General features: G+C 38.2%; 1 protein-coding gene across 1 annotated transcript in view; it reads right to left on the bottom strand.

The window, feature by feature from the left end:
* The window catches only part of smid (nuclear valosin-containing protein-like smid), a 402,569-nt gene that overhangs the window by 260,633 nt on the left and 116,951 nt on the right, over positions 1-24,985 (bottom strand). The window contains exon 7 of the mRNA XM_090375537.1: positions 20,182-20,316. Within this exon, the coding sequence (XP_090231663.1) occupies positions 20,182-20,316 (135 nt within the window). The remainder of the gene's footprint in view (positions 1-20,181; positions 20,317-24,985) is intronic.

The following is a 24,985-nucleotide window of genomic DNA, read 5'->3' as shown; positions in this document are numbered from 1 at the left end:
TTCTTCTCTTGACTTCCATCCATTTATCATTATTACAGCTAACGATCTGTCCCAGATAAGTATATTAATCCACCTTTTCAATTACTACTCCTTCAATCATTATATCACTTTCTGTGGCATACTTGTTCATCATTACTTTTGTTTTAGCCATATTCATCTTCAACCAAAAATCCTTACTGCATAACTGATTAAGATTTTCCTCTTAATTCTTTGGGATCGTGGCTTAAGACCACAATGCCATCTGCAAATCGTAAATGCTTTAGGTACTCTCCATTCACATTGACTCCTTTCTGCGACCAGTCTAATCTTCTGAAAGCTTCCCCAAGGGCAGCAGTAAACAACTTCGGAGGTTTTTATGTCTCCTTGTCGAACTGCTTACTCAATTTTAAATTTATTACTGTCTTTGTCTTAGTCTAATAAAGGAGGTAGCATTCTCATATATTTTCTTCAAAATCATAATATATGGGGTATCTATGCCATGTCTTTCCAGTATACCCGAAACATTGCCTTATGCTGTATGGAGTCAAATGCCTCCTTTTCATAATCCACAAATAATGGTGTTTTATATTCATTTTCCTTCTCCATTAGCTGTGAAATTACACGAAGGTGATCCGTAGTTGAGAATCCTGTCCTAAAGCCAGCTTGCTATTTCGGTTGATTCTCATCAAGTATTCTTTCTAATCTGTTAGTAATGACCCTTGTGAACAACTTGTAGATATGGGATAACAAGCTAATTGGTCTATAATTTCCAATTTCTGATTTATCTCCTTTCTTATGCAGCAAAACTATGATTGCATTATTCCACTGCTTAGGCATCGCACCTTTTCTAATGCACTTTGTGAAGAGCCTTGCCAGTTTTTGTGTTATGTCTCTTCCTCCCAATTTTAACAACTCTACAGTAACTTCATCTTCCCTCTGGAGCTTTATGATTCTTCATTTTCTTCAATGCATGTTCTACCTCATCAGGAAGGATATCGGGTATGTCGTAAGTGTTACTAATTTGTGATCCATCTTCCCCACTGCTGGCACCATTCCCTCGCTCCTTGTATAACTCTTTATAATAGTCTTCTGCTATTTGAATAATGCTTTCTCTGCTATTCATAAGTACACCATCGCTATTCTTCAGTTTCAGTATCATTTGTCTTCCTGTATTACTGCTCATGACTGCTTATTTAAATCCTTTGTTTTCCCTTAATGCTTGTTCTACTTTTCTTGTGTTAAATTTTGTTATGTCCTCTCTGAGTCTTTCTAATGGCTTTGCATAACTCAGTATACTCAAATTTCTACCTGTCAGTGTTTTTCTTGCTCTTCATTTGTTGTCTTCGGTTCATCATGACAAGTGTTTCTTGACTGATCTTTTCTTCTTTGGATTTCTTTTTACCTATAGGTTTCTTAGGCTTTATCACTTTCAGAAAGTTGTAATATTCCTCGTCAATATCTTGGTCCTGAACAGTCTGCAGAAGCTCAAACTTGTTCTTAAGTTCCAGTACATACTGCTTTTTCTCCTGTTCTGTTATCACAAAGACCTTCGTATTATTTACTCGAGTCAGTTTTTTCCTTTCTTTTCTTACATCTATATCAAGTGTGCATCTTACCATTCTGTGATCACTTCCAACATTTACCTTGTTCAGAACAGTAACATCATTCACAATATATCTTCTGTTAGTGAGGATGAAGTCGATTTTATTTAGTCGTTAATCCATTTGGGCTCTTCCTTGTCCACTTTCTGTTCACCCTTTTCTTGAAAAAGGGTTCATTACTGACATTCCTCTAGATTCTGCAAATTCCACAAGTCTTTCACCTCTTTCATTTCTTTCACCAATTCCAAAATTTCCTATAGTTCCCCTTTTTGCACTGTTTTATCTCTTTCCAACCTTAGCATTGAAGTCCCCCATAATGATAATGTAGTGAGTTTTCTGTTCATCTAGAAGACTCAATTTTGGTGTACATTTCTGTTTTGTCTCTTTCCAACCTTAGCATTGATGTGTCATGTCTTTTTTGTTTCATGTCTCTTCCTCCCAATTTTAACAACTCTACAGTAACTTCATCTTTCCCCCTCAGCTTTCTGATTCTTCATTTTCTTCAACGCATCTTCAATGAAAATAATGCTACCTTAAATTGGGCTGATTCCATGAACATGGTCTTGAATGATCTCTTTCCAGGGGATATAAATACTATGGACACACTGGAACAACTTGTTATGAAGCAAGAAAACGCTATATATAATATGGTAAGCAGAGAAGAAATATTTACTTTGGAGGAAGTTACCAGGGCTGTAGACTGTGCAAAGACAGGCTAGTTGCCAGGCCCTGTTAAATTGAAGCTGATGTCCTTAAGAAGTCTTAACTTATGACAAGAATATATTTAGATACATATAACAAGTGTTTGGTGGAGGGTGTCTTCCCGCAGGCCTGGAAGGAGGCACATGTGAAGTTGATTTTGAAAGGAGTTGACAAACTTTTAAATGAAACTGGTTCATATCGCCCCATTGCTCTGCTATCTGTACTGGGAAAGACTTATGAACGATTGTGTATCATTGTAACAATCATTACAATCGCTTAATGATTAGTTATAATAAGAAGGCTATGTTCTCGGAAAACCAGTTTGGTTTCAAAAAAGGTTATGGAACAGAGCATGCCATATATAGCTTGATTCGGGCAGTGGAGAGCTGTGGGGATCGGTATGTGCTAGGAATTTTTATAGATTTCTAGGGTGCCTTTGAAAGGTTGTGGTGGGACAGCATTCTTGCTTGTATAAGAGCAACAGAGTGCTTTGTTATGTTATATAAAATATTTAGAGACTATTTTAATGATAGAAAGTTAGAGTAGAAACTATGTATACAAAAGTTGAAAAAGTGGTACAAAGAGGTTGTCCTCAGGGTTTGGTTATCAGTCCCTTTGCATGGAACATAGTTCTTGATGAGTTCTTACTTTGGGAGAAAGAAGGAATAAAAAAGATTGCAAATGGTGATGATTTAGCAATTTTAGTATTTGGTAATTCTCGTTCTGTATTGGAGAAACGATCTGAAGAAATTCTAACTGAATTGGAAAATTGGAACAGACTCTACAAGCGCAGATATCTCAGGACAAGACAGTCCAGATGTTGCTGAAAGGCCGTTTAAGTATGAACAAAGCACCGACTGTGAGGCCCTGGGCAATTCAGTTTGGTATGTTAGAGTGACAAAATATTTAGGCCTAATTCTTGAAGAACGATTGTTCTTCATGGAACATGCAACATATTTAAAGACAAAAATTAGGACACTTTATGTCAAGCTCAGGCGGGTTGTAAGAAGGGACTGCGGCATTAAAGGCTGCGCCCTAAATTTACTTTATAAGTGCCTATTTGTCCCGATCATAACTTATGCCTCCGGAGCACGGATGCATTGAATTGATAAGGTGATTATTAATAAGTATTTATTACATGCACAAAGATTTGCCCTGCTTAGTATTACTCGTGCTTGCCAAACTGTCTGGACAGAGGCCATGCAAATTATATCTGTAGGCTGCCAGTTCAGTATAAAGTTTTACTGTCTGGATTTATGTATTATACAAAAAAGAATATAAAGAAAACCATTATGGGCATGACATCTTGCCCATAATGGTTTTCTTTATGGAAGGAAGGCTTTACACCAGAGCTGATATAAAGTAAGAGGAAAAAAACGAATATGTGAGGAGCTCAAAGTTAAGTGGCATATAAACTGGCAAGAACCTGAAAAAGGTAGGAAAACCTATATGTTCTTTCCAAATGTGGTTATAGTAGATACTCCGAAAAGAACTTGATTGCAATTTGGGTTGAATGCTACCTTTTTAATAAAAGGCCAGTTTGGACTCTTGGACCAAAGTATCTGCAGTTGTGGTGAAGATGAGACCGCGGAACATGTTATGTTAGATTGCAATCAATATCTTGATTTAAGAATGAATTTGGAGTTGTCTGTAGGCCCTCTGGTGAGGGAGAGACTTTGGATCATGTTCACCGAAAGAAGGCTATTTACTTATTTTAATAATTATGTCGCAGCTTTTAGAAGACGTACCTCGATTCAAGTAGGTAGTGGAACTAACTCTTCTCACTAAGATTGATGGAAGCAGAATCTTTAAGACCTGATTTTACTTAGAGGCTAAGTGGCTGAAATATTTGTTTGTTTAAATTATGTGTTGTGTTATATTAACGCTTTTATATTAACCAAATTTGAACTTGAAGCTCTGTAATTAGTTAATACTTTGACCATAACCATGGATAGGCTTCGGCCTAGGTTTGGCGAAGTTGTCTTAAATAAAAAAAAAAACACATATCCCTCCCTCATTCAACATCTATTAGAACACTAAATGAAAAATATCTGGTTAGAAAAGATCCCATGGGCTTTAATGATAATTTACACATGTTTTTGTTTTTGGTATGTGGAGACTGATCCACATACCAAAAACATGTAATCTTGATCCACTTCTCTTGTATGGCTTCAACTAGTTCTCTGCCCAAATTACGATGTCCTGTCCTGGCTCTCAAATGTCAATCTGAAACATACTAAAGGTGTTCAAATTAAGTCAGTGCTGAGTTCTCAGCTATAAGTGGCAGGTTCACTACATTATTCTTCTGAAACCACTGTTGTACTGATTGAGCTTTGTAACATGGAGCATGGGCCATATTTTATCATTACTGTCATGCTGATAAAAATATGGCCCCGCCTCTCCAAACAATGCCACAACTCAAATAGCTGCATTCATAATTTATTAAGACAACCAGTAGACCAGGCATAAACCATACAAAATAGGCATATATCATCACACTACTGTTACTGAACTGCACTGTTGATGCAACATGAGTCACACTATTCTTTGAACATATGCCATGCCCAGGTAAGCCCATCAGATGTCAGTGTAGTATGATTCATCGCAAAACATCATGTTCTGTCACTACTGTGATGTCTAGCACTTCCGATTCCTGCACCAGTTTAGCCAGTGATGTGAACTGACGAGAGATGGCTCTGGCCTATAAATAGTAATTTTCATTCATAACCATATGGAAATCCATTTTACAAAATGTTTTTCAGATTACTGTTTGTTCCTCAACACCAGCGTTTCCCAAACTTTTTTAGTCACGGAACACTTTTCATCTCAAAATATATTTATGGAACACTTACGAAACAAAAGTTTAGCGGAAGTGCCAAAGAACTATTTGCTAATATTTTATTACATACGATGCACTATGCATCAGGAGCATCTTTATTTCCAACATATGTAAAGCCAAAATTCAAATAACTGTCATCATACTTTCGTTTTCGTCTTTTACTAGTTGGTTCCTGTTTTTTTTTTTACTTCGGATTTTTGGGGAACAAAAGGCTGCGATTACTCATCCTCACTTTGAAGTGTGACAATATTGTGTTTTCATTGACTACAGTTGCAATACTATAAGTACTTGCTTCACATTTTAAAGTTCCTTTTTTTCAACCACAAATCCATTGTCATTTATTTTAATAATAATATTTTGATTGTTCATCCTCACTTTGAAGTGTGACAATATTGTGTTTGTTTTCTTTGACTACAGTTGCAATACAATACTAAAATGTTTCTCATTTTAAAGTTCCTTTTTCAATCACAAATCCATGTTTAGCATTATTATTATTAAAATATTATTTTAATAATAATATTTAGAAATACTGATTATCAAAAAATACTGAAATTATCAAAAAAGGTTTATACAAGGAAGCCAGTTTAGTTAAGATATTGATTCGCTTCCCCCGTCCTTCAATCCATGTACTCCAGGCTAAAGTGCATACAAATGGCATATTAGACCACTACATTGCTACTTTTTCGTAGATGCCATTAACTCTGCATATTTTGCTACGCAAAGCCTGCCAAAATAAAGTGTTCCGCAGTCTAATTGATTATTAGTCTATGCCAGTATATTAATAACCGAAAATTTAAAAAAAAAAAAAAAAAAAAAATGTTAAAAATTATAATGATACAAAAGTAGTGTATGCTACAAATATGGAAAATTTTTTTTTTAATTATTAATTATGAATTTTTGCAGAATACTTTTTCACATCTCATGGAACACAGTTTGGGAAATGCTGCTCCACACTTATCCCAGTTCTGCTAGCTATCTTTTGAGTCAGCTCATTAAGCATGTTATTTTACAATTTCCTCTCACTATCCATTTCATTGTTGTCATTCTCTGTGTTGGCTGGGTGGGTGTCTTTAATGAAGTCTACATCACTTGGGGATGAATGGTTGCATTACCTTGTTTTCCATCAGCGCACAATATTTTAGCAGTTAATTTTGGGTGTTTTCCCTCCTGCTATATGACAAACGCCCACTATGTGCCTTTTATATACTACTTATAACTCTTACTGCCACACAACTCATCGCCCTCAGTTATACGCATGAGCGTTGCTCCCCGATCTTTATTGTCCAGTGGTTCTATAAATATCTATAATTAGTGTAACACCTGCTCCACTACCAGAACCTACATTTAGGAGGATTAGGGAGCTATTTTCGAATTTACGAGTTATATACCTCTTTGCTTGCTGATATATTGTTATCGCCTTCTGCTTCTTCTAAAAATTCTTCTGCTTCTTCTAAGTTAATTTTCAAAATTATTATTTATCTAATTAGGCCTTCTGCAACTATATCTTCAGATAGGAAGGATACTGTGATGCTGAACGAACTTCCACCTCAAGATGCTGTTATTTTACTACGCAAAGAATTAGAGAGGTACCTGCTCAATGACAATGCAAAGGTAACCGAAAAAGCAGACCAAGATCATTCTAAAGTCCTGGAGTGGCTTGGAACCAGTTGCTCAGTCACTTATTGTAGAAATTAAAATGCTGAAGGTTTGAATAGATTTAAAAAAATAAAAATGTTGAAGAACTAAAAGTACAAAACATCCCCGAAAAAATGTCTTATATCAGTGTTCTAATGGACTCCTTACCTGATAATACAGTCACACCTACTTCTATTTTTAAAAATGAAACAGTAACTAACACAGACAATATACGTGTTCCTTTTCCAGTTCTTCAAGTTCAGTGCCTGTTGAAACACAGCTTACAAAGAGGCCTCAGAACCTCATTATTGTAAAGGCTACCTAAGGTTCGCAACTCACTACTAAACAAGTGATTAGGGAACATGTTATTAAAAAGTGATCTGAAGGAGGTTAAAATCAAGGCACTTTGAGTTATCAAGAACAATGGGATAATAATAGAGACAAACTCTAAGGAGGATATAAACGCTATTGCATCCTCTAAATTTATTTCTGAATATGGTCTGTCTTCAGAGGCACAGAAGGAACTAAATCCTACAATACTTTTTATGATCTAGATAACAATTTAACTAAGGAAGAAGTTTTGGATGATTTGTATTTCAAAAATTTAAAAGACCTCGGGTTTACATGTGACCAGATAAGAAATGAGACTGTATTTAAATTCAAAATGAAATCAAACTGGGTGCTTGCTCTTTCCCCACGTATTTATTCACAAATCTCCACTCTAGATATGATATATATAGGGTTAATGTCTCAAAAATTTAGGGCCTTTACAATAGTTACCAAATGCTTTTGTTATTTATCATACAGACACGTCTAACTCTTACAAAAATGAAGTACTGACTTGCGGACATTGTGCTCATTCGGGGCACATATTTTTGGAGTGTCCCAACAAAAGTGACCCTCCAGTATGTGCAAATTGTAAACGAAAGAAGACAGCCAATCAATCTGTTAAAGATGTCTTGTGTCCAGAATACCAGAGAGCTGTGGAAACAGTAAGACGAAGAACTATTCCCATCCAGTTCTAATGATCATAACAGTCAGGATCCTTAGTTTATTCTGAATTGAGACAGCGAGATTTGGAAGTTAATTAATACTTAAGTGTCTGTAGATTTACCGTTCGCAACTTGCCGCCACTGTTATACAATACGTTATATCCCGACCTCGATAGCGTAAGCTTGGTATAGTATAGTATATAATATAATATTGTCAATTATTCAGTAAAATCTATTAATCTTGTTAAACTTCATTGTCAATTAAATTGTACTTTTTAACTAAATACATATAACGACCTAGATTACAAACGTAACATAATTAATTAATACATAACTTGATACGGAAGTTATATAAACGGAACTCGTAGATAATACTCGTTACTGAAAAATATATATAGCGTTATAACTGTGTTGGGATACAAGTTTAGGGTTATAATACTGAAATTGAAATTTTATTGAAATTAAATCGAAATCGTGACTCAGCTGATGGGAGTGCTGTGGCTCAGGGGAGAACTGAAAGGGGCAGTTGCCTTCTGAATCACAGCCTTTTAAAATGCACTGCTTGCTTGATGTTTCTGGAGCAATTGGGTACAGGACATGATATTGCCATGGGGGATTTCTTTGTATGTGGGCACGCAATGTAAGGAGTGTAAGGAAATCAGGCGACAACTCAGCATTGTTATGGGCCTATATGAGAGCTTGAAGGACAGGGTGGATGCCCTCGAAGGATCTAAATTGAGGGGTACATCAAGCTCTCAGCTGCCCATGTCAATGATAGAGCTTGCACTTGGTCATCACACAACACAGTGGCAACCGCTAAGGCAGAATGCGTTGGTCCCACAGGAACTAGTAGTCGTTAGTGACTCTATTGTCAGGGAAACAGGGAACATACTTTGTAAAAAGGATAGATGGAATAGGACCAGGGTATGTCTGACAGGGGCAAAGGTTGATGACATTGCAGAGGGGATATCATCTTTTAAGGGCACAAAAGGTGATATAGTTGCACATGTTGGCACTAATGATATTAAGAGTAGGAGACCGGCGGAATTACTTAACAAGTACAGGTCACTGTTGAAAAAAAGCCGTGAATTAGGGTTGAATTTGAAAGTGTCTGCAATTCTGCCCAGACACGATAGGAGGGAGTATATGATGAGAGAGCCTTGTCGATCAATTCGGCCCAGGAAAGACTGTGCAAAGCTCAAGGGTTAGAATATTTTTCAGCCTGGACTGTACTTGTTAACAGGAGAGACTGCTTCTACAGGGATGAGATACACTTAAATAGAAAGGGTGCAAGAATATTTGCTGATACTATCAAGGCAGTGTTAGGTGGGCGGGCCGGAAAATTGCTAGCGTGGGGGGATACAAGGACTAATAGATTAACGGTAGCCACTGGCAGAGGTGAAAGTGATTCTTGCACTGCTTATATTGGAATAAGCAGCAGCTGGAAAACAAGATGCAGGATATTTCAGAGACTGCTGGGAGTCATTGCGGTAAAAGTAAACACATGGGTTGGGATAGGGTAGCAAAGAATAGGAACAGGTGCATGCATACTTGCATGTACACCAATGCTAGTTTGGTAAATAAATTTGATGAATTTGAGGTATTGCTCAAAACATCAAAGGCAGATATTGTTGGGATATCAGAGACGTGGTGTCACACAGCTATAAGGAATGCAGAACTGGAATTTGGGGAGTACAATGTGTACAGAAAGGATAGACAGAATAGGAAGGGAGCAGGGGTTATGCTATTAGTTAAGAAACACATAAAATCCAAGGAAGTGAAGCCAGTCGACATCACTGGACAGTGCAGTGACGAGTCAGTTTGGTGTGACATAAGCATTGGGAGATCAAAATTGAGAGTAGGAGTGTGCTATAGGCCTAATGACTCTGATGAGTATAATAAGAAACTGTACAGGGAAATAGAGTGGGCCAGTAAATCAGAGAGCCTTATAATGGCACTAATGACATTAAGAGTAGGAGACCGGCGGAATTACTTGACAAGTACAGGTCACTGATGAAAAAAAGCCGTGAATTAGGGTTGACATTGAAAGTGTCTGCAATTCTGCCCAGACACGATAGGAGGGAGTATATGATGAGAGCCCTGTCAATCAATTCGGCCCTGGAAAGATTGTGCAGGGCTCAAGGGGTAGAATTTTTTTCAGCCTGGTCTGTACTTGTTAACAGGAGAGACTGCTTCTACAGGGATGGGATACACTTAAATAGAAAGGGTGCAAGAATGTTTGCTGATGCTATCGAGGCAATGTTAGGTGGGTCGGAAAACTGCTAGATTGGGGGGATACAAGGACTAATAGATTAACAGTAGCCACTGGCAGAGGTGAAAGTGATTCTTGCACTGCTTCTATTGGAATGAGCCGCAGCCTGGAAAATAAGATGCAGGATATTTCAGAGACTGCTGGGAATCATTGGGGTACAAGTAAACACATGGGTTGTGTTAGGGTAGCTAAGAAAAAGAACAGGTGCATGTATACTTGTGTGTACACCAATGCTAGGAGTTTAGTAAATAAATTTGATGAATTTGAGGTATTGCTCAAAACATCAAAGGCAGATATTGTGGGGATTTCAGAGACGTGGTGTCACACAGATATAAGAAATGCAGAACTGGAATTTGGGGAGTACAATGTCTACAGAAAGGATAGACAGGATAGGAAGGGAGGAAGGGTTAGGCTATTAGTTAAAAAACACATAAAATCCAAGGAAGTGAAGCCAGTCGACATCGCTGGACAGTGCAGTGTCGAGTCAGTTTGGTGTGACATAAGCATTGGGAGATCAAAATTGAGAGTAGGAGTGTGCTATAGGCCTAATGACTCTGACGAGTATAATAAGAAACTGTTCGGAGAAATAGAGTGGGCCAGTAAATCAGAGAGTCTTATAATGGGGGATTTTAATTTCCCAGATATTGACTGGAATTTGGGGGCTGGTCACTCACACAGTAGCAAGGCTTTTGTGGATTTATTGGATGATTGTTTTCTACATCTGCATGTTCGGGAGGCAACTAGAGGGAGTAATACTCTTGATTTGATTATCAGTAGTGATTCTTCATGCATTAAGAATCTGCAGATAAATGAACCACTTGGTGGCAGTGATCACAGTGTGCTGAAGTGGGAGTTACTCAAAGAGGTAACTACCATTAGGGGTAAAGGGAAGGGGTATTGCTTTCGTAAAGGCGACTACAATGGACTGAGACAGTATTTAAATTCTATACAGTGGGATCAACTGATGATATTGCCAACAGCAAATTCAAAATGGGAAGCATTCAAAGAACTTATCGTGGAAGCTACTAGGCTTTACATACCAACTAAGAAATATTGTTCAAGGTTTAGGCCTAAATGGTTGTCAGATGAACTAATGAGGCATATGGCAGAGAAGAAAAATGCATGGGATACATACAAATTAACACGTGACACGGACGCCTATGATAGATACAAGTTGATCTGTAACCAAGTTACAAAGGAGGTTAGGCAGGCGAAGGCAGATTACGAGAGATCCTTGGCAAGGGATGCGAAGAAAAACAGCAAAGAGTTCTTTACTTATGTAAACTCTAGAAGGAAGGGGATGAATCAGATTGGTCCACTTGAGATCGATGGGTCAACTGTTGATGACCCTGCTCGGGTAGCTAACAAACTAAATGAATATTTTGCATCGACATTCACACATGAGGAGTTATTCAGCGAGGGGAATGCCAGAGGTGTATTCAACTCTAGCAGTAAGCTAGAGAATCTTGTAATAACTGAGAGCAAAGTGGAGGAGAAATTGTTGAAGATAAACACAAGAAAGGCACCTGGGGTGGATGGGATCTATCCAGTTATATTAAAGGAGGCAGCAAAGGAGGTAAGCAAACCCTTAGCCATAATTATGAGAGCTTCCTTTGACTCAGGGGAGGTACCCATTGACTGGAGATGTGCAAATGTGACCCCAATTCACAAAGGGGGATCAAAGGCTGACACAAGTAATTATAGACCTGTGAGTTTAACTTCTGTTCCCGGAAAATTAATGGAGGCACTGGTGAAAGAAGCACTGCAGGATCATCTAGACAAGACTTCAGTTATAGCTAGGACACAGCATGGTTTTGTTAAGGGGAAGTCTTGCCTGACCAATTTGATTGGATACTATGATGCAGTCACAAAAGAACTGGATGCAGGGAATAACTTTGATATTATATACTTGGATCTTAGAAAGGCTTTTGATACTGTTGCACATGGAAGACTGCTGCACAAATTGGAGCAGTGTGGCATTGGAGGCAAGTTGCTGCTATGGATAAAGGGGTGGTTGAGGGGGAGAAGACAGAGAGTGGTAATCAATGGACACTGTTCATCGTGGACTAATGTTATTAGTGGAGTCCCTCAGGGTTCAGTATTGGGGCCTTTATTGTTTTCTGTATTTATAAATGATATTGATGATGGTATATCAGGCTTAATGTCCAAGTTTGCAGACGATACGAAGGCTGGCAGGGTTGTCAAGGACACTACTGACACTATGCTGCTGCAACAGGATTTGGAAAGGTTGAGCAGATGGGCTTCGAGGTGGCAAATGAAGTTTAACATTGACAAATGTAAAGTACTACATATGGGAAACAGCAACCCCAGAGCAACGTATCAACTCTGTGGTACTACACTGACAATGGTAGAGAATGAAAGGGACCTGGGGGTGGTGGTGCAGGCAGATATGAAGTTCTCTGAGCAGTGCAGACGAGCTGCAAGAGTAGCTCATGGTGTATTGTCAATGATATATAGGAATTTTTCTAGCAGGGATAAGGAGATGATTATTCCCTTGTATAAGGCAATGGTCAGGCCACACCTAGAGTACTGTATACAGGCCTGGAGGCCTCATTTCAGGAAGGATGTAGAGCTGCTGGAACGAGTACAGAGAAGGGCAACTAGATTGGTGAATGGGACAAAGGGGGTTCTCTTATGAAGAAAGGCTTAAGTTTTGCAAATTACAGTGTCTGGAAACTAGGCACCAGCGGGGTGATCTGATAGAGGTGTACAAAGCCTTGAATGGTTTGAGCATGCTCAATGCTGATGGGATTCTTCCTCTAGCTCAGAAAAATCACCTGAGAGGGCATAAATTCAAATTGAGGAAAGACAGATGTAGGATAGATGTGCGGAAATTTGCCTTTAGCCAGCGGGTGGTTGGTGGGTGGAACAGACTTCCATCCCTTGTCGTGGAAGTTGATAGCCTAAATAAGTTTAAGGCTCAGCTGGACAGGTATTTCGAACGAACAGAGGGGTGAAGTGGAAGTGGTTATTTTTATTTATTTATGTTACTTTTTTTTTTTTTTTTTTTTTTTTGGCTGATGCTGCATAAGCTTGGTTTCTTGCATCAAATGCCTCTACTAATGCTAATGCTAATGCTAATTTGGAATTTTAATTTCCCAGATATTGATTGGAATTTGTGTTGTTCACTTGATTGGGTTGTTCACTCACACACTAGCAAGGCTTTTGTGGATTTATTGGATGATTGTTTTCTACATCAGCATGTTCGGGAGGCAACTAGAGGGAGTAATATTCTTGATCTGATTATCAGTAGTGATTCTTCATGCATTAGGAATCTGCAGATAAAGGAACCACTGGGTGGCAGTGATCACAGTGTGCTGCTATAGTGGGATTTACTCAAAGAGGTAACTACCATCAAGGGTAAAAGGAAAGGGTTTTTGCTTTCATAAAGGTGACTATGGGGGTCTGAGACAGTATTTAAATTCTATACAGTGGGACCAACTCATGATGTTACCAACAGCAAATTCAAAATGGGAAGCATTCAAAGAACTTATCTTGGAAGCTACTAGGCTTTACATACCAACTAAGAAATATTGTTCAAGGTTTAGGCCTAAATGGATGTCAGAAGAACTAATGAGACATATGGCAGAGAAGAAAAATGCATGGGATACATATAAATTAATGGGTGACATGGAAAGCTATGATAGATATAAGTTGGTCTGTAACCAAGTCACAAAAGAGATTAGGCAGGCAAATGCAGATTATGAGAAATCCTTGGCAATGGATGCAAAGAAAAATAGAAAAGAGTTCTTTACTTATGTAAATTCTAGAAGGAAAGGGATGAATCAGATTGGTCCACTGGATATTGATGGTTCAACAGTTGAGGATTCTGCTCAGGTGGCTAACAAACTAAACAAGTATTTTGCATCTACATTCACACACGAGGAGTTATTCAGGAAGGGGTATGCCAGAGGTGAAGTAAACTCTGGCAGTGAGTTAGATGATTTTGTAATAACCGAGAGGAAAGTGGAGGAAAAAATTGTTGAGGATAAACTTAAAAAAGGCACCTGGGGTGGATGGGATCTATCCAGTTATATTAAAGGAAGCAGCAAAGGAAGTAAGCAAACCCTTAGCCATAATTATGAGAGCTTCTTTGGACTCAGGGGAGGTACACATAAACTGGAGATGTGCAAATGTGACCCCAATTCACAAAGGAGGATCAAAGGCTAACACAAGTAATTATAGACCCATGAGTTTAACTTCTGTTCCAGGAAAATTAATGGAGGAACTGGTTAAAGAAGCACTGCAGGATCATCTAGACAAGACTTCAGTTATAGCTCGGACACAGCATGGTTTTGTTAAATGAAAGTCTTGCCTGACCAATTTGATTGGATACTATGATGCAATCACAAAAGAACTGGATGCAAGGAATAACTTTGATATTATATATTTGGATCTTAGAAAGGCTTTTGATACTGTCACACATGGAAGACTGCTGCACAAATTGGAGCAGCAGTCTTCCATGTGTGACATGGAAGACTGCTGCTCTTCCATGTCACACATGGTGGACATGGAATACCAGCATTGGAGGCAAATTGCTGCTATGGATAAAGGGATGGTTGAGGGGGAGAAGACAGAGAATGGTAATCAATGGACACTGCTCATCGTGGCCTAATGTTATTAGTGGAGGCCCTCGGGGTTCAGTGTTGGGTCCATTATAGTTTTCTGTATTTATAAATGATATTGATGATGGTATATCAAGCTTAATGTCTAAGTTTGTAGACGATACAAAAGTTGGCAGGGTTGTTAAGGACACAACTGATGCTATGCTGCTGCAATAGGATCTGGAAAGGTTGAGCAGATGGGCTGAGAGGTGGGAAATGAAGTTTAACATTGACAAATGTAAAGTACTAGATATGGGAAACAGTAACTCCAGAGCAACGTATCAACTCTGTGGTACTACACTGACAGTGGTAGAGATTGAAAAGGATCTGGGGATAATTGTGCAGGCAGATACGAAGTTCTCTGAGCAGTGCAGATGGGCTGCAAGGGTAGCTCATGGTGTCTTGTCAATGATATACATGAATTTTTCTAGCAGGGATAAGGAGGTGATTATTCCCTTGTATAAGGCAATGTTCAAGCCACACCTTGAGTACTGTATAAGGTCTGGAGGCGTCACATCAAGAAGGATGTAGAGCTGCTGGAACAAGTACAGAGAAGGGCAACAAGATTAGTGAATGGAACAAAGGGTTGCTCTTACAAAGAAAAGCTTAAGTTTTGCAAGTTACTGTGTCTGGAGACTAGGCATCGGCGAGGTGATCTGATAGAGGTGTATAAAGGTTTGAATGGTTTGAGCATGCTCAATGCTGATGGGATTCTTCCTCTTGCTCAGAATAAACACCTGAGAGGGCATAAATTCAAATTGAGGAAAGACAGATGTAGGATGGAAGTGCGGAAATTTGCCTTTAGCCAATGGGTATTTGGTTGGTGGAACAGACTTCCATCCCTTTTAGTGGAAATTGATAGCCTAAATAAATTTATGGCTCAGCTGGACAGGTGTTTTGAATGAACGGAGAGATGAAATGGGTTTTTTTTTTTTTTTTTTTTTTCATTGGCTGATGCTTCATAAGCTTGCTTTCTTGCAGCATATGCCTCTACTAATGCTAATAGTGATGAGGCTGAAGAATCTATACTCTTGACCACCAAATTGAAAATCAGCCAATTAAATGCCCATAGATATAAGACAGTAACTGATGAAATTCGAAGACCTGCAGATATCCTTTCTTCAGATATTGTTTATTTACATGAACTGTATCGCTATCACAGATTATCCTTTATCCATCAGAATAAAAAGATCCCCTCATGAAGTTCCAAAAACAGCTATTATTGTATTCAATAGAAATCTCTGGACATTCTCACTGTCACTTCTCTCTGCTCACAGCATGCTAACTGTATACAAGCCACTAATAAAATTATGTCCTTCTACTTGATTTCTTTATACTGTCTGCCACCTTCAGATATAAATCATTTCTGGAATACCTAGGAACTGCTCTTCTTAAACTTTTACCAGAACCTATTATTATGCTAATGGATGAGAATTCCAAATCCTCTCTGTGGCATAGCGCAACTACCGACCATACAGGGCAGTTATTAGAAGATTTAATTTTTGCTCATCAATTGCATATTCTTAATCTCCCAAATAAGCCTTCTACCTTTCTTAGCACCCTGGGGCAGTCTAACATCAACGTCATTCTGGCAACGTGCAATATCTCTTCTCTAATTTCTGAGTGGGATGTACATACAGATTTGACAGTTTCCGACCATTGACATATCTTTTGACCTATGTTCTTCTAAAACTACTACAGCTCCCCCTAATGATCTGATCAGATTTTCTCTACAAAATATAATTTGGGAAAACTTTGATGAATCAATCTTTAAAGATCTTCAGTCTGATTCTACAGACTCTGTGGACCATCCTGACGATAATCATTTGGCAAATTTTGTTAAAAACACTATCTTTACAGCTATCACAAAATCCATACAAAATGTACCCTGTGGTGGACAAATGAGCTAACAATTCAACGTCGCAAGGTTCACCACGCTTAGGCACCTTTATCAAAGAGCAAAACAAAATAGACAGTCTTTACTTGAGGTCAGTAGGTTACATTGAAATTATAAAAATGAGAAGAGGAATATACTAAAGCAATATATAATAGCAAGTTGAAATCTTGGCAGAATTTTGTACATACAACTGGAAACCAAGATCTGTGGGGTCTTATATATAAAATCAGTAGAAATAAATTAACTCCTAGTGATATCTTTAATGCAATAATACTGAAACTCTGAACTGGATGCAAACTGCCAATCAAATACTTGAGAGACTTTTTTTCCCAATGATGACAGAACTCTTGATTCTGCCTACCATTCTGGAGTTAAGAAAGAAAATGAGCAATATGATTCTCCCTTTTCTACTCCTTTATTTTCTATGTAAGAGCTTAAAAATGAAGTTTCTTCTATGAGTAATAACAAATGCCCAGGAACTGATCTACTGGAAACCATTTTCATAAAAAGATTCTTCTCTATTAAGACAAACCATCTTTTGAAGCTCTACAACAAGTGTCTTGAAGCTGGGAATTTCCCTGTTATTTGGAAGTCAGCTCTCATTAAAATAATCCAAAAACCAGGAACACCACCAAGTGATCCTCAATCATACAGGCCTATCGCTTTATCATCCAACTTAGGCAAGTTAAAAAAACTCATGGCATACAGATGTAATCGACTTCTTTTGGAAAGTAATCTATTTCCTCTTTTCAGTATGAATTTAAGCCTGGTTGTAGTTGTAAAGGAACTTTTTGAATTGAAAAAGTTAATTGATAGCTCTACTTACAAATATACACTGGCAGTTTTTGATTTCAAAGGTGCCTTGGCAATGTTTGGTGGGAGAGTGTCCTACAGTGCCTTAGAATCGCTCGTTGTTCTAGACATCTCTTCCTTCTGTTCAAAAGTTATCTTTGCTGAACATACTCTCTACATCCAAACCAAACGTCAGTCAGCATCTAAAGTTGTTTCTCGAGGGTGTCCCCAGGGGTCCATTCTTGGCCCCCTTGTGTGAAACCTCATCCTTGATGACTGGTTACTCCCTCCGATGTGGCTGATACACAAATGATTGCCTTTGCCGACAATCTCTCCATCTTAGTACATGGTAACTCCAGGTCCCAATTGGAACAACAGGCTAACTCTATACCAGATAACTTGCTGAACTGGACTCTGAAAAATAAATTAAGAGTGTCACCATCTAAAACCAAGATGATATTTCATGGAAAACTAGACCAAAACAGACCTCTGGTTGTCGAGTTTAATGGAGTATCTCTGCCACTTGTTACCACTCATAAGCATTTTGGTATCATTTTTGATAAAAAATTGTCATTCTTACCACACATCCAGAATCTTTCCAAAAAAGTGAAAACTTTTATAGCCATGTTATTTTATTCAAAATCTCTCGGCAGGACTGGGGTTTAAAAAAGGGAACCCTCAGAATTCTATAATACACAGTGTTTATTCCAATCATTACATATGCAGCCAGCATATGGTTCCACAGAACCAAACTTATTACAATTCAAACCAAACTACACAGTGTCCAACGGACCATTTTGCTAGCTTTCCTGAGAACTTGTAGAACAGTTTCAACTGCAGCTTTGCAAGCTATTGCAGGCTGTTGTTACCTCTGTATCTGTATGTTACGTACAAAGGCTTTGCTTACTATATTCGTAAAGGATAACCTCTAACTATTTCCGATTTGACCTATGACCCACAGCCAAACCAAAAAATGAAAAATTGAAATGTTGGACAGAGCTTCATAAAAGATGCCACGTGAAATGGAATTTCTCAACCAAAGGAGCAGTTTTTTTTTTTTTTTTTTGTTGTTGTTGGCGCATCGGCTTCTGTGGCCATATTGCACCTTCCAAGGTTTTTGCATTTTCTACTCTGATCAAAGTGTGAGGCGGGATTCGAACCCGCGACCTTTGGGTTGCCAGGCAGGCACTTTACCCACCCGGCTAGCCCAGTCGGCCAAAGGAGCAGTGACCAGATGTTTTATACCTGATATTAAATTCACTTCCTCAAAAAGTAATCAGCTTTGGTTCTATCCAAGCCTTCTTACATCATGCATTCTAACTGGCCACGGCTTTTGAATGCTCGTCTTCTTCAATTCAATCTAGCTATGTCAGATACCTGTTTCTGCAGTGCCTTTGAAGACTGGAGTCATGTCTTATTCTTTTGACCAGTTTACCAAGATTTAAGACAAATATTAGCTAGAACAGTACATAATTTCTCTCCAGGAAATGAAAGATAACTTATTGCAAATCAAAATGCCTTCTCAGTTCTACAGGAATTTGCTACACAGGTTTTTAACAGATGACACGGATTACTGTATTCAACAAAACTATTTCCCTAGGATAGTGTTAACCTTTATTACTCTCTCTGTCTCTCTTTTTTTTTTTCCTCCTTAATTATTTTATTTCTTTTTCTTTAATAATAATTATTATTTTTTAACATTTTATCCAATTAAATTTATTTATTTTATTTTTTTCTTTTTGAACTTGTCTATTAAAAAAATTTTTTTTCTTTTTCTAAAATTGTTAATTATGCTAGTCCCTTTGGGAACAGTTTTTTTTTTTTTTTTTAATGCTGGCCCCTTCAGAGGCAGGATTCATTGGTCTCCAGTTTATTAGAAACAGGATTTTCACCTGCATGTGCCCAGAATTGGGCTTCCTGGGTATGTGAATTGCTGGCACCCACTGCTATTACACTTCCTCCAGTGGATGCAGGATTCTTTGTGGTATTCACCACCGTACATGATTATAGAAGACTGCTGCAACCATAGGACTTGTGCTTCTTCCTATGGGTGCTGGAAATATTAAATTTAGTTTAGTACATGTATAGTTGGGCCCGCCTCCTTGGGGCATGTATGGTACTGGGAAGCAGCATTCCTGGTGAGTGCTGCTTCTGGTAGCAAAGTGGTCAGAAACAACACACACACACACACACACACACACACACACACACACACACACACACACACACACACACACACACACACACACACACACACACACACACACACACACAGCACTACACTCATTTCTGGCCATTGTGCAGTTTTGTATATCATCACAGAGAACCATGGCAGAGATGAACTAACATTTAAGGGCACACATGTCAACTCTTACTGCCATCTATATGTTATGTGATACTGATGAAATTATCCATTACTTCCCAGGGTGAGATATCTTAACACATGGGAGGATAGTGTATATATTCAACTCTTTTAGTGTAGCTATAACTTATTTTTCGATTATTGTTAGATCCCAACAGTATGGGAGCACCCGACACACAAGCTCCACAATAGTGCCCTTTTGAAATGCTGTGATATCTTCATTATATCCCATAACTGCTACTTTATCACTTTTACTTACATGAATGAATAAATTTCAGTTCAAAAATAAGTCCTGATGTGAAGGAACAAAATGCATGTTTTTGAAATCAACATTTCAGAATACTGAAAGATAACATGTTGGAATAAAAATTATGAAATATTTTTTTAAGATTTGTAGGACAGCATTATAATTAAAAAAAAAAAATAGAGGAAAAATATATTTTGCATCATAAAAGTAGATAGAATTCAGAATACTGTTCACTTACCCCAGCAATTGCGTGTGCTAATAACGTTTTACCACATCCAGGAGGTCCATGGAGAAGAAAACCTCTCGGTGGTATAACTCCTAACTGTTGATACACCTCAGGATGTTTCATATGAATCAAAAGTTTACAAATTTCCTATAAGTATAAAAATATTTCTTTTATCCAAATTATCTAAAGGTAAATAAAATGTTTAAATATCCAAATTATCTACAGGTAAATAATATGCTTACATTAAAATTATTGTATTGATTCAAATATCGGTCAACCTTTTCTGGGCAAATTTTCAGTGGTAAAATATGAAATATCATGCTCGTGTTACTGTAAGCATATTTATTACTATTGAAATATACTTTCATAAAAATTTATTATCATCACTGTGTCTTTCCATACTCACTTTCAAGTGAGAGTTCTGAATGACATAGTGACAAGCTGGGGAATCAAACAAGATAAGGCCTGACGTAGCCCAGTGGTCAGGAGCGAGAGTGCATAGCACGCGTTCCTTGAGTGGAGCGGGGTTCAAGCCCGTGACTACTAAATACGATAAATATTTGTATTGGCGATTTATTGTAAACTCTACTGACTTGGTTGTCGTGCCAGAGTATAAACAGAAAATTTATTTTATTTTTATTAAACACTTGTGAGTAATACAATATGGCAAAATTTCACTTGTCTAAGCTGAGGGAGCATTTATCATTCATAAAATAATTTTATGAATGATAAATGATAAATGAAACATAAAATAATTTAAGTCCAGCCCCAGGGCTGGACTTAAATTATTTTATGTATTCCTGTTTTCACCAGAAGAATTCAATCAAACATTTCTTATCATGTTTTTAAATGTGCATAATGCACTGTTCTGTTTTGAAGATGGATGCTGTTGTTACAAATTTTAAAATATTATTTATTTTTCAATAAACAAATACAGTAAGTGGCGGTTACACTGATCACATTTGCAAATTGAATTTTGATTCTAATAAAGGGCAATTCTGATAAGCGAAAATCGATGAATATTATCCACAGACCATAAAAATAGAGATATAAATCATACTTTATTACCAAAAGTTTATTGCCAATTAAATGATACATGAAAATTGAATTTCTACAGGTTAGCAAAATAAAAATAAATTTATACTTACATACATAGTTTAATTAACATAGCATTTTGTAATATGATTATAATTTAAATAATCATTTATTTTAGATTGCTTTAAATGATCACTACAAAGTCTATAGATTTTTTAATATTGCATAACAGTCTATATTCATGGTCACTTGCACCAGTTTCTTCCGAGACTCTCCTCGGGACGGCTATAGCTTCAACAGTTTGCCATTTTGTAACTGGAATTCAGGTTCATCTTACTCACAGGTCTTTTATCTTTATTTTTCTCTACCCTGAGTATAGTACTGCACAATTAGTACATTAATCTGCAATTGTTTGTTTGTTTGTTTGTTTGAGTGTGGGCTTTACGGCGCAAGAGCAACATGGCCATAATGCGCCTAACTCTGGTAAAGTTTAGTGCTTTTTTTTTTTTTTTTTTATTGCAGTTAACGTTTACAGTGTGTTATACAGTTCTATCTCTTTAAGGAAAGTGGAGATTTTGTCTACATGTGGCGTATCTGCTAAAAGATGGGCAATGCTCGGAGGATTCGTTGCTGAAAAAGAGGCAAATAGAGTTTGACGCTCATTTTTATAAATCGGGCAGTCAATGAGTATGTGTTGGACTGTAAGTTGGGCTTTGCAGTTTGTGCAATGTGGTGGATCAGCAGCTGTAAGTAGATAGAGATGTGTCAGGTGTGTGTGACCTATTCGTAATCGGGCTAATACAACTTCTTCATGACGGTTCTCACGAATACTAGACTTCCATGGTTTGAGATCTTTTTTAATGCCGAGTAATTTGTTATTGGCCTGACTCTGCCAGATGCGTTGCCATTGTTCCATACATTGTTTCTTTATAATGTACTTGTAGTCAGATGCAGGTGTAGTAAAGGCTTGGGCTATAGGGTCGGTAGCAGTTTTGGCAGCTAGGTCGGCCTGTTCATTTCCAGAAATTCCAGCATGACCAGGGATCCAACATAACAGAACTTGTTGTTTCTTCTGGTTTAACTTAGTCAGAGTATTCCAGATCTGTCTAAGTAAGGGGTTATCATTTTTTGTATTGCGTTGTATGGCTTGGATAGCACTAATGGAGTCTGTATATATAACACTGTGCAATATGGTTTTTGAGAGTGCATAGTTTAAGGCTATGTGGATAGCACAAAGTTCTGCAGGGAGTTTCTTGGATATAGTTGTGTTGGGAAATACTGCTGCTCCGCCAACATGATTGTTAGTTTTAGACCCGTCTGTGTAAATTGGTGTGTACTGGCCGTGCTGGGTTCTCAGTGCGGCGTACATTTGCAGTACATTCTGTTGGGATAAGGTGTGTTTTCCCCAGGCTGTCAATGAAAAGTCACACGGTGGTATATAGTATGTCCAAGGTGGGACTGTATGAGAGGCAGTGGGCTGTATCTTACTAAAGTCGATTTGCCAATCGGCCTGCAATGAGCAAAGACGTATCCCAGTTGGTGGATTTATTGATGGATAGGCTCGGTATAGGTTTATCCATTTAGGGGAGAAAAGTCCGTTCCAAGTGGGATGGTTTGGATGCCCTTTGAGTTTTACTGCATATTGTAATAGAAGCATTTGTCTGCGTAGCTGCAGGGAGGTTTCATGTGCTTCAGCATATAGGCTATGGACAGGTGATGTTCGGTACGCCCCCAGTGCAAGACGTAGAGCACTGTGGTGCACAGGATCAAGCCAGCATAAAGCACTTTGTCTAGCAGAGCTATAAACTACAGAACCATAGTCTAGACGTGAACGTATTAGCGCATGGTACAACTGTAATAGTGTGTATCGGTCAGCTCCCCATGTTGTGCCTGATAGAACTCTTAAGACATTTAGCTTTTTAAGACAGGTGATCCTGAGTGTTTTTATATGTTCCAGGAAGGTGAGCTTTTGGTCAAGTATCACACCAAGAAAGCGGACACTAGGGACAACTGGTATGATTTGATTTTCTAGTCGAAGTTCTGGGTGTGGGTGTACGTTACGCTTCCTGCAAAAGTGTATACCGACAGTCTTTTGGTTTGACAGGGGAAAACCATTGTTTTGGGCCCATTTTGCTATTTTGTTGATTGCACATTGCAGCTGTCTCTCTACCATTCGCATATTAGGAGAATGGCAGGCGATACTAAAGTCATCGGCATACAGGGTAGTGGATATTGTTTGTGGCAGGTCCTGTGTTATTGAATTCATTTTTATATTAAAGAGGGTGGCACTTAGCACTGATCCTTGTGGCACTCCTTCTTCCTGTATGAATTTTGAAGATAAGTGGTTGTGAAATCGAACTTGAAATGAGCGGTGTTGTAGGAAGTTTCTTATAAACTGTGGTAGGTGTCCGCGTAATCCCAGATCGTATAGATTTCGCATTATACCGTATCTCCAAGCAGTGTCAAACGCTTTTTCAATGTCAAATAGGACCATCGCAAGATGTTCTTTGCGTACGAAGGCGTCACGGATTCTGTCTTAATCAAAAGGTCAAGAGTGGATCTACCTTCACGAAAGCCACACTGCACTGGATTCATAAGGTTATTTCGACCTAGAAACCAGGATAGCCGAGCGTTGATCATTTTTTCCATTACCTTGCATAGACAGCTGGTGAGTGCAATAGGTCGATAATGCTGCGGATTTGAAGAATCTTTTCCAGGTTTTGGAAAAGCCAAAACATAAGCATGCCGCCATTTGTCAGGGAAAGTGTTTTCTTTGAATATTCTGTTGAAGAGCAATAATAGTGTCTTGAGTGCAGATTCAGTGAGTTTTGCTATCATTATGTAATGTATTCCATCTGGACCTGCTGCACTGAGTTTAGTAGAGGCTAGAGCATGATGCAATTCTGACATTGTGAAAGGGAGATTGTATGCAGCACTGGATGTTGATTCAAAATTAATTGAGTGTTTTTCAGCTTGTGCTTTGAGTGTCTGGAATTGTGGCGAGTATGATGTCACAGTTGATATTTCCTTGAAAGATCTACTTAGAGCGTTTGCAATCTCCTCTGGTTTTGAAATATCAGAGCCATTTACATTGAGCATGGGACAGTTGACACTTGGATGTTTTGCATACATACGCTGTATTTTAGCCCAAACTGTTTTGAGTTTTTGTCGTTTTTGTAATTGTGGAAGCGAAACGCCTCCATGCTTCCCTTTTGCTGGTCTGTCTAACTCGTTTTGCTTTTGCCCTTGCCCTTTTAAAGCAGATGAGGTTTTCTGTTGTTGGGAACTTTCTGAAGATGTTCCATGCTCTGTTCTTCTCTTTTTTTGCGGCACTACATTCATTATTCCACCACACTTTAGAGCGGGCCGATATTTTAGTGGATCGTTTCGGAATTGCTTTGTCCGCTGCTTGCAGTATTTTGTTAGATATATGTTCTACTGCCAAGTTTATGGGTGTTTGTTGAACTTGTTTTTCTTCTAGTGTAGCTAGCTGCTTGTACATATCCCATTCAGCTTTGGAGAATATCCATTTTGGAATTCGGTAAAAAATATGGGGAACGCTTGTATCAATGCGGCATATCACAGGGTAATGACCACTGCCCAGTGGGTTGCTGTGAATAGTCCATCCGAACAGAGGGTATATGGTTGCTGAGCATAAAGAGACATCAATAGCTGAGGTAGATCCTGTAGGAAGATGCGTATAAGTGTGAGCTCCATTATTGAGAGTTATCAGATTGTGTTGATCAAGTAATTTTTCGATAGTTTTTCCACACTTGTCCAG

The sequence above is a fragment of the Mastigoproctus giganteus genome, chromosome 6, assembly GCF_048544385.1.
Source record: "Mastigoproctus giganteus isolate SK-2022 chromosome 6, ASM4854438v1, whole genome shotgun sequence".
Taxonomy (NCBI): domain Eukaryota; kingdom Metazoa; phylum Arthropoda; class Arachnida; order Uropygi; family Thelyphonidae; genus Mastigoproctus; species Mastigoproctus giganteus.
Note: the sequence above shows the minus strand (reverse complement) of the source record. Positions and strands in the feature narration are given on the sequence as shown.